Below are 11,476 nucleotides of genomic sequence, written 5' to 3'. Positions count from 1 at the left end.
ATGCGGGACTCGATCCCGGGACTCCAGGATCATGACCTGAGCCGAAGGCAGTCGCTTAACCAACTGAGCCACCCAGGTGCCCCTGAAAAGGTATTTCATTGAAAAAGATATATGAATGCTCAGTAAGTGCATGAAAAGATATTTAATGGCATTGGTCATCAAAGCATTGGAAATTAAAACCATTATAAGGTACCATTAGCTATTCAGTAGAATGGCTAAAATTTTAAAAGACAGTACCACGTGTTGGTTAGGATGTAAAGCAACTGTAATTTTCCTGCATTGCTGGTAGGAATATAAAATGGTACCACCACTTTGAAAAATAATTTGGCGATTTCTTTAAAAGTTGAACATCCACTACTGTAGAACATCAATTCCACTATTAGTTATTTGTCTAAGAGAAGTGAAAATTTATGCCCCCACAACAACTTGCACACAAATGTTTATAGTAACTTTGCTCATAATATCCAAAATCCAACTCAGAATAGAAGAATAGCTAAACCAAATGTACTACATCTGGTACAATGAAATACTATTCAGTAATAAAAAGGAATGAATTACTGATACTTGCATCAGCATGGACACTCTGATTCTGAAACTCTAGAAAAAACACATCTAATATGGGCCCAGGGTGAGGATGATTTACTAGAAAGGAAAATGGTATATTTTAGGTTGATGGAAATGTGTATCTTTATTGATGTGGCGATTACAGGTTATGTTTGTGAAACTTACCAACTGTACATTTAAAAGAGATGTACTTTATTATGTGTAAATTATACCTGAATAAGGATGAAAATTATAGAATTTATAAACTCTACTTATACTTGATTCCCAAAGGAAAATAACTCAAATGATAAATGAACACCCAAGCATAATTTCAAAGTCCTGTTTGGAACTATATAAAAATATTGCTATAAAGACAATTACTAGCATCTGAGTATAAAAATTTTGACTTTTAGTGCATTTGTACAATACAGTGGTATATTTCATTTAAACTTATGATCCAATACAGCAACATACTATAATCAGAGGAAAACATCAGTTAAGTATAGAAAGACGATTAAACAGTCACATCCAAAATAATGAAATTAAATGATATATAGAAACTAAATCATGTGAACTCATATTTTTAGAAAAATAGAACTATATATTAGTGTGAAAAGATGTTAAATGAGTATTAATTTGTTAAGCAGAACACATAGTATTGATGAGGTTGTATCATAAGTGACTGCAGCTTGCAATAAGTGAGTGCCTTCCCTTGTTTTTACTTTATACTTTTTTTCTTACAGTAATTGATATAAACATATATTTCCCTTTGTCCCTTTATTTCTTGTAACCACACCTTTCCTCATAGCGTCTTTCTTCAAAACTGAATTCAAATTCATGACCTCTCCTTATTTTAGTTTTTCTTTTTAACAACAAAACCAAAATGTGTATTTGTTTCCTCTTCTTCTTCTTATCTCCAAAGTCATAGTAACTTAGCAGAAGTTAATACCTCTTTATTTACCCACCTGAGGCATGCTATTCCTCAGAATGTTTTTGAAGCAGAGTTTGCATTGTAAAAAGGACAGTATTATGGAAATGATTCTCAAGTTCAATTGTACAAGAAATTATGAGTTTGCCTCCACTTTGTAGGGCAATAAAAATGTGTGAAGTACTGTAGAATGGATTACATCTCTTTTGTCTTCTCCCAAAGTAATAATTTTTTTTTTTTTTTTTTTAGTGAGAACAGTATGCAAGCAGGGGTTGGGGGGGTCGGGGGTGGCAGAAGGAAAGGGGGAGAGAATCTTCAGCAGGTTCCACACCCAGCACCCACCGGAGGCAGGGCTGATCTCAGGACCCTGAGATCATGACCTGAGCGGAAATCAAGAGTCAGATGCTTAACTGACTGAGCCACCCATACACCCCATTTTTTATTGTCCTTTTTATTTTTCCCCTTTCTTTTCCTTTAGGGTATGTCTACAATCACCTGTTCAGTTGCTCAGCTAACCTCCCCTTCCACACAGGCATACCATTTAGAGTATATATGTGATATTAATTTCTTGAGGCTTGATGGACTGTGATGAGCTATCAAGCTCAGTGCTTTTTTTTTTTTTTTTTTAGCATTCCTTTTTGCTGGAGAATCCAACTATATTAGTCTCCTTTCACCTTCCTACAGATTTGTTATTGGGCGAGAAAAGCCAGGACAAGTGAGTGAGGTTGCCCAGTTGATAAGCCAGACGCTGGAACAAGAAAGGCGCCAGAGAGAGCTGCTCGAGCAGCACTACGCCCAGTATGACGCCGACGATGATGAGGTAAGTAGCGCGTGAAAACGTCCTTCCTACCTTTCTCCCCACCACATTCTACTTTACAAAACTCTCTTTACCATGTAAAAGTATGATAGGTTCTTTGCAGTTTCTCATGGAGAGCGTGTCTACATTAAACCTCACAGAAGAGAAATATTACTTACATCTGTTATTAACTTATGAATCAAGTAATGGTATCCTGTTTATAGCCTGAAGACTTTGGGATCAAATAAGTCATGTTTTACTGAACTATTAAAAGAAATTCACGGAAACAAAAAAGAGTAAAAACACCAACATGTGAATAGTAGCTGTCTTTATTGTTGGAATTTGGTGATTTTCTCTCCCTGCTTTATATTTTTTCGATTTCTCCCCCAGTTTTCTACAGTAAGTTTGTAATGCTTTTTGAAAAAAAATCAATAAACATTTTGATTGAAAAAATGCACACATACTTACACAAACACACACAGAAAAGTACTAAAAATTGCTGGGTGTTTTCAGGTTTCTTTTTTTCCAGGAGAAAAACGTTCTTTGGATCTGCTCACTGTGATTTGTGCTAACATAATGCAGAACAAAGCTTTTCCACCAGCACATATTCCATAGAGTAGATACATATTGGAATAATTTTGCATCCTACTCTCTGTAGAAGATCAAGTAAATGAATAGAAGCTAACCCCCAAGTGAAAATGGCTCTCTGGAATCCTTGTGTGTTGTAATGTAATACAGATGCTGGTCTATTTCTAATGTAGATGCCAAATGTACGTTGATATAATGGGACAACATGCTTTATTATAAACATGTTTAAACACGCATGTGTTTCATATTGGCATGTCAGAAGACCTATCAATAATTTAATCAGAGTATTTTATACTCCATAAACATAGTAAATATTCAGGTAAAACGTATATTATTTATACCAGCTGATATAAGGACAGTGCAGCTTCATATGTTCAACCTCTACTCATCTGAATATATTCTTTTTCCAGAGCTTTTTTTTGGACTCTAGCCAGGACATAGTGAAGATTAATAAATAGACATTGAAATATTTTCATGTATTTTTAGTCTGGAATGTTTTAACCCAAATGTATCTTAATTTTATGTGTGTTGGTAGTTTATAATGTAGTTTATTCTCCATTTATTATAGTAAACAATTAAAAATGGTGCATCAGTTAACTTTGGATCAGAGAATAAACATTACAAAGTCTTCACATGAATGAATTTGTCTCTTAGAATTCTGTTTAGTTGATTTAATTTTTTACTTGCAGAGTCCATTTGAAATGGCAAGGTTTTTTTTTATTATACTGAGATACAATGTATGTAAATGTTACCTTGGATTTAGAAATTAAAAACAATTTCCTCAAATATTTAAATGTTCATCTTAGTCTTCAGTTCTCTGTGCTAGTGTTTTGTGTTTTATCAGAGACACTGATTTGCTTTGGCTGCAAGCCTGTTTTTAGGACTGTAGAATCATTCTCTGCAGATTTGGTTTTTACCTGCTGGCTCTGCTAGAAAGAATTTGGAGGTGAGATTCGGGGGAGTTCGGGTGACATCAAGTGGAGGAAGGCGAGGAGGCCAAGCTTTCCCAGTCTGTGGCCCTCAGTGTCTTTGGCTTTAAGAGATTGGGCTGAATTTCTGCACTCTTTCTAGCTTTTAATATTCTGTGAGTGTGTGAAATAAAACATCAAGTCTAGCAAGGAAAGAGGGAAAATAAGACAGTTCTTTAAAGCTCTCCAAGTGAAAATTTTAGATCACCTGCTACACACTACATACTTCTTCCAGTTATTTTGAGGAATTGATCACATTCAGTTCCAAAAGTTTTCAACTCAAGCCCCTAAAGCTTTTTGTTTGTTTGTTTGATGTAAGATTCTAATTTAGTAATTTGAGTCAATGCAAAATGAACATTTGTTACTCGGCTTTTATCCTTAGGAGCACATCATATGGATTTTTTGTTTGTTTGTTTGCTTAGTTTTTATGAGGAAAGCAAAGTTGATTGTCACCTGAGCAGATATTTTCAGGACTAAGAAAGGTAAATAAATATTCAGTGCCTGGCACTTGGCAAGGTGCATTTCCCTACATGATTTCATGTAATCTTTACAGCACACAGAAAAGATTTTTTTTTCTAGAAATGACACAAACGAGCCTTTTTCTAGCCATATAGCTAGTAGTTGGCAGATTTATGATGGGAATAGGGTCTTCGTATCTCCAAGGTTGGGACTCTTTACAACATATTGCTGTTTTTGAATGGAGTGGACTAATGGGTCTGTCTTTGTTCAGGTACCCACAGAATAACTGGGTGACGAGATGTTGGAAAGAGGATTCTGTGTTAGGTGATGGAGTTTCTTGTAATACTTAGGTTCTGTGATTCTTTATTCAGTATTTCTAGTAATAGGGGAATTAAATACTTGGAGAATTATTTTATTCTAGGCAAATAATCTGTAAGTATCCTATGAAGATAGGGCTTAAAGGGAAGAATAATTGAGTATATGATTTTTTTTTAATTCAAGTTTAGCTTTAGGTTAAACTTTTTTTCTGTCTTCAAGTTGTAGAAATAGAAATCAAGAAATAGAAATCAGATGCTCACTACTATGTTATTCCATGTAACCTTCACTTTACTGAAAAGGTCAAGGAACCTTTTTCTTTGTTTCTCTCTCATGCTCCTCTCTGACTTGTATTTCTCTCCCTTTCTTGTGTGTTGCCAAAACATGCTCAGTTAAAACCAACTGTTAATATTCTGTGCATGGAAGAGATGAAAGCTGTACAAATAATGAAAATTCACTCTTGTATAAACACTTTATTTACTTGATTTAAATTCATTTTTTCACTAATGCTACCAAATATTGTTAAATCAATTTGAGTGGTATGTCCCTATTTTTTATCTACTCTCTTTCTCTCTGTTAATGAAAAGTAAAATGTCCAAGAGACATAATGGAGGTGAGAAGCACCAATAACCATTGGTTATCCAATGGGTAAATGATCCTTGAATAACTGAGTTAATTTTATATGTAATTCAACAATGTATTGATTTATGTATCTTTGTTAATCCTGAATTGTGTAATCAATCACTTGGCTTCTCACTTTTCTTATCATTTATGGAATCATCTTGTGATTTCAAAGTTAGAAGCATTTTTATTTCACAATATCCTCTATGACATTCCCTGGGCCCCTAGGAAAACCTCTGATTAAATGCAGAACAACTAAGTTCATCCAACTAATTTCCAGAGCCAGTGCTTAGATCAGCATTATAGCTTCTGGTTTTGGTCAAATCATCCAAGGTTGATTCTAACTTGGAACTTGTCACATTGATAGAGGGGAGTTGCTTGCTTGAATTGCCCATGGGGAAAACGTTGCAATGTTGAGAAATATATCCTGAAATTGTAAAAGTACAGTAGTTCTCTATCAAAACCATATTTAGGCATTAGAATACCTTATTATGTATTGTGTGTGCTTACATGTAGCTGTTTTAATGCTTTAGGACATTATAAGTTGTACTCCAATAGATTTTAAGATCTATAGATAATCCCCAGACTCTATTTAAATTTCTACACTTCCTGGCTTCCCCCCCAAATATTTAAACTAGAGGAGTTTACAATAAGCAAACAGCCAAATCAATTTTAATTTACATTCCTATTTCTGTTTACTCTCTGTTAAACATTGTGATTTAAAAAAAAAAAAAAAAAGTTAAAAGGGCTCTGCCCAAAGGCTGAAGAATGAGGGGAAGGATCCTGTAAAGAAGAAAAAGATTAAATCTGAGCAGTTGAAACATTTAAGATGGAGATCTGAATATATCTGTAATTAGCGATTGCATCTCTGGATAATAGAATTATTGTTCATTTCTTTTTCTTTCTTTTTTTCTTTCTTTTTTTAAACAATCTGGAAGGTAACGATGGAGGATTTCAGTAAGCCCCTCACACAGTCAGCACTATCCCACGAAATTCTGGGGGTATGGTAAATTTTTCAACTAGATTTTAATTTTCAGTAACAAATGTAATCTGTCATACTCCACAACTATCAATGTTTAGCCTTTTAGTGGTGGGATGTTGTAATTCTGGCATATGTTTTGTGTAGCATGGGTCATGTATGTAAATTGTGGGGTATATGTTTCTATCCAAGATCATTATGCAATGTGAAATACAGTGGGCTCACACTAGAAATGAAGTATGACTTGGTGCTGTACCACTTTTTTGAATTAGAAAATGCATATGGTCGTTCACATTAAAATAAACTATTTTACATGCACTTTGAAATTATAGGATTATTTTGGTTTGCTTCTTTAAATATGCTTTTAAAATATGATAATTATTACATTTTAAAGCCTCAGATTATAGATGGTATATCAAAGTCTCTTCAGGTAATAGTTTATAACAAGGTTAATCATCACTCTAGAGACTGAAGCCCGTTCTCTTAAGAAATAATTTAAGTTCACTTTCATAATTTTTTTCATTACTGGAAATTAATATAATTATAACTATATCATGAGAATATTAGCTTTTAGAATCTTTTAAGGTATTGAATATTTAGAGCAGCTACCTACCTGGATATGCATTTTTATTGCTCGTGTTAACATGTAATAATTAGAGTCAGAAATATAATGGAGCTATGGTTTGCATAAGCGTTAAATGGTTTATAAGAATATAATTTTTAGGCAAAAAGCATTAAAGGGATAACATTAAATTTGACTCATGCTGTTTGCTGTTCCTGGTTGGAAACAGCTTGTGTTGTGAACAAGAGATTGCAATTATTATGGATGGCCTTTTAATAATGTGAATTGACTTTATACTCTTCATAATGTTGAGAAACTAAGAGTGGGAGGCATTCTCTCAGTTCTCAAACGTGTGTGTTCTAGTAGGCACTGGAACTTCAGTGTTTTTTCTACCCTTTATCATTAGGCTGCTCTCTTTAATGGGCAAAAGCCTTCTTTAATTTGTGTTGTCAACCATTTTAGAGCACTGTGGCTGAATTGCAAGGAGTGTCTGGCAACAGCAATAACAATAACAACTATTTCCTTAAGGTTTGTTTTTTTTGGTGGAAAATAATGCTTATCTGCACCTTTCTGCTTCATGTGTGAAATTAAATATTCTGTGTGTCTTATTAACTAGCTCTGTGCTCAAAGAACTTCTCTAGAGCCGTGTGTTTTGTGTGTTGAATAATAGTTGGAAAAATTATCATTTGAAAATAGTATTTAATTCTGAAATATAGCACATATTATAGGTGCAGGTTCTGCAAGTTGTACTCACTGCCTAATGTTTAACCATGGATGTTGTTAACCCTTAACACTTTAAATATTTTGTGATTCATATTAAAGGGGAAGAAAAAGATACACAACAAGGCTGTATGATGTATATACAATACAGTGTACACATTGTTTTTAAACCCGGTGGGTTTTTTTAGAAAAGAATCTTTTGATACAAAGTTCTTCATTTTTCAAAAAACTAAATACCCATATCTTTAAATTATACTACTACTTATTTACGTGATTTATATGGTAGACATAGCAAAATGTCTAAAAAACTATTACACTTCAAATAATAAAATAATTCTCACTATCTTTAGCTGCCAGTAACAGAAATAGAGGAGCTTAAAAATGGAAATCAAGTATATTTAAAATGGAGATTGGATTATGGTGATGAGAGGAGCCTTGAAGAATAGGAGAAATACAAAACCTTTTTAACAACTTGTTTATAGTTGTTATATAGTCTATATATATATAGATTCCAATTTGACTGGATCTTTAAAATCATTAAATTTAACTACATCCTTTAGTTTGTGATCCCAAAATCTACAGTACTGGTCATTGTCATTGAAACCCGGATTCATAAGATGTTTGGAAAACATTTAGTTGAAGACTGTGTATCCATGCTTGATCTAGCCTAGGCATGGTACATGTACACACACACACACACACACTATCCCCTGGTGGTAGACATCCTCCTATACTTGAAGGACCCTCTTTAGAAATAGTCTTTGTATGTGAAAACATTATTATTTATGATATTGGGCACAGACAGGAAGATGGATAGTATCAAGGGAAGATAGAAGTTAGAATAGAAACCTTTGCCTAAATAATGTCATCTTTTTGTAGCTCATTTTCTTTACATTGTTTATCATAATGCAAGTGATTTGAATATGTTTTCATGTTATTTTCTTTCCAACTACCACATTGTGATAATATTTAATCATGAGTGAAATATAAAATACTAAATAAACTCTATGAAATTCTGCTATACCATTAAATTCCTCTGAAAGTATAGACTTTGTACATCCTAGACATCTAGGACTATAGAACAATTCTATATTACAATGATGGATAACAGAGTTTGAAGAGTTTGAGAGATGTTACAGAAATAAACACAAATGTCAGCATTTTCCCAACTTTAAGAGCATTTTCTAAGTTGAATATAATTTTTTACCAAAAAGTTATAAAATGCAAAAAGGCCCTGTGAGAGATGGACCTTATCAACCTTACTTTCCAGTGGGCCACAGGGATCCTGTGTCTTCCCCATGCCTTTGCTCCTTTGGTCTTCTCTTCCTGGAATGCCATTCCCTGAACCCATTATTGGTCACCCTTGTGTGCCCTCAAATCCCGTTCACTTTCAGGGCTCAGTTTAGGTTTCATGTGTCTTTTCTACAAAGCCTCGGACTTTCTCAGTGAGCTGGGGACTCTTTTCTGTATGAGTCAATAATAGTATTGTGTGTATATCTCTCTATCATCATGTACCCATAAATATCCCCCACTAGCTTATAATCTCTTCAGTGACGGGTTTCAATAGCTGGTTGATTTTTAATACACACCACCGTGAGCACAGCACTGGGCAGATGTGAGGAAGCTAAGAAATTGAACTGAATTGAATCACTCAAAGGATGCTAAGATAAAAATTGGAGAGTAGAGTTAAATAAGAATAAAATTTAGTTAGAAACATAACCTGAGATAGTGAGGGAAGTGTGGCACAGAGTACGTGGGTAAAAGGAATGTCAGACCTGGCAAGACTAGAGATTGGAGATAATGACTGACAAATAATCTGGACTCGTCCTTTGGCACTTTGGGATTTCACACACCTTTCCATGGGCTTTTCCTTCCACATTTTAATTATTTTGAGAGAACAAGAATTTTCAAGAAGACCCTATCTCTACCACAGTGCACCAAAATTGTCTGCATGTAAAACCAGGAAAAAATGAATATACATATTTCAGTCCTTGAAAACCTTTGGATCTTAGAAGTAGGAATTTGGTGACTCACGTTGACATGATTTCTTTTTAGTCATAACTGAAAAAGCATGCAATAGCAACAGAATAGTTGAAGTGGCCTAAGTGATGTCAAGATCAATATTGCATAGATAGTCATCTTCTGCCCAGTAGCCATCAGTCATAGGAATACATTTTCATCAGCAATAAGAACTAAATGGTGACCCTGACCAAAGACCCCAGTGTTCTAAAGCGGCCTTATTATGGAGACTTAGTGGGTCTGAGAAGGATTCCATTTATTTTAAATTTATATTGATGCTAGTCAGGGTAGTGGTAAAAACTCTTAATGGATTTCTGGAATTCCAGTCCTCAAAGGGGCTTAAAAAAAAATCATTTTATTGACATAAAATTGACATAGAGTAAAATATGTAGATCTTAAGTGGATAACTTGATTTTTTTTATCATTATATATCCATCTTTCAGATATTAAAGTTAACAATAATGAGGGATAAGTTATATACAATAATTCATGTGGGTAGACAGTTTCATGAATAACCACCACCACAGTTAAGATACTGAACATTTTCATTAGCTCAAATAGGTTCCTTACAGAACTTTGCAGTTACTCAGCCCAAATCAAACCATTGAATCTATTTTCTGACACTATAGATTAATTTTGTCAATTCTAGAATGTCATTTGAACAGAACCATGAAGTACATACTTTTTAATGTCTGACTTCTTTCACTTTCATAATGTTATATTTATCCTAAGTGTTCTGTATATTATGATGAGACTGTAATTGGTGTTGCTTTGAGTTGCAGTAGACAAAGCCCAGGGCCCAGCCAGAGTGGGATGTCGAATTGGAGAACTCCATCATAAAGCTGGAGTCTCACGGGCTACACTTCTCTACAAGATGAAAATAAATCTAATCTTCCACTCCAAGGACTGCATGAGAAACTGCCAATGTCAAACCTTGTTGCTGGGTGGAAGGGAAGAAAAAATTTTTTCTGAGACATTGTGATCACAGCAGCCTGAATTTATGCTACCTTTCAGGAGAAAAAAAAAGCATGTCCTTTCTTGAGGCTTTCATCTTTTTTTTTTTTTAAAGATTTATTTATTTTAGAGAGAGAGAGAGCAAGCAGGGGGAGGGGCAGAAAAAGAGGTAGAGGAAAAACCCAAGCAGACTTCACACTGAGCCCAACGGGGGGGCTCAATCTCATGACTCTGAAATCACAACCTGAGCCAAAACCAAGAGTTGGACACTTAACTGACTACACCGCCCAGGTGCTGAAAGCCATTCATCTTCAATCAAAGCTTAAAAGTTAAAGTTTCAAGAAAAGTGAGCTTACAATTTCAAAGTACAAAACTCACAGGGAACAAAATCACCATGAGAGACCAAGAGCCAAAGGAGGGGCCCAGGAGGAAGTGAGAAGGGTGGGAGAAAAAAAGAAGGAAGGAAAGAAAGATAAGGTCCCGGTTATTTTATCAATTATACCAAACAGGAAAAAAAATCTCCAGTTGTATATAACGTATTCCAGAAGACAAAATTGAAAGTAGTACAACTCTGATACCAGGAATGCAGTAAAACCTTGAGAGTGTGAGATGTATTGGGTAATGAGGGATAACCGTGGTACCAAAACCAAATATTGATGACAAAGAAGACTTATAGGCCCATCCTATTCATAAAGACAATGCCAAAAAAACCGAAATAAAATATTGGCAAATCATATCCAAGAACATATAAAAGAGATATTATGGCCAAGTTGAGTTTAGCCAATAATGCAAGTATGGTTTAATATTTGAAAATCAGTCACTACTTGCATTTGACATCATACTGGAAGGCAAGAAGAAGAAGTAAAATAAATAAATTGGAAAGGAAAAAATAAAACTGTTGCAGGCGATATGGTCATCTGTTTGGAAAATCTCAAATATACCTATAGATCAATTATTAGAAATATTATAAGATTTTAGCAAATTTGCTCTACACATAATTAATATAACATATAGCATCTATTAC

At 34.3% G+C, this 11,476-nt stretch overlaps 1 protein-coding gene across 14 annotated transcripts in view; it reads left to right on the top strand.

Moving 5' to 3' along the window:
* PPP1R9A (protein phosphatase 1 regulatory subunit 9A) overlaps positions 1 to 11,476 on the top strand; it is a 299,240-nt gene that overhangs the window by 201,872 nt on the left and 85,892 nt on the right. For 9 of the 14 annotated variants that reach the window (XM_081800521.1, XM_081800520.1, XM_081800518.1 and 6 more), the window contains 3 exons: positions 2,156 to 2,291; positions 6,157 to 6,219; positions 7,222 to 7,287. In XM_081800521.1, the coding sequence (XP_081656647.1) occupies positions 2,156 to 2,291; positions 6,157 to 6,219; positions 7,222 to 7,287 (265 nt within the window). The remainder of the gene's footprint in view (positions 1 to 2,155; positions 2,292 to 6,156; positions 6,220 to 7,221; positions 7,288 to 11,476) is intronic. The other 5 variants (XM_031025191.2, XM_031025190.2, XM_031025188.2 and 2 more) reach the window with 2 other exon arrangements.

Source organism: Leptonychotes weddellii, chromosome 12 (assembly GCF_054177405.1).
Source record: "Leptonychotes weddellii isolate Sample4059 chromosome 12, ASM5417740v2, whole genome shotgun sequence".
Lineage (NCBI taxonomy): Eukaryota > Metazoa > Chordata > Mammalia > Carnivora > Phocidae > Leptonychotes > Leptonychotes weddellii.
Note: the sequence above shows the minus strand (reverse complement) of the source record. Positions and strands in the feature narration are given on the sequence as shown.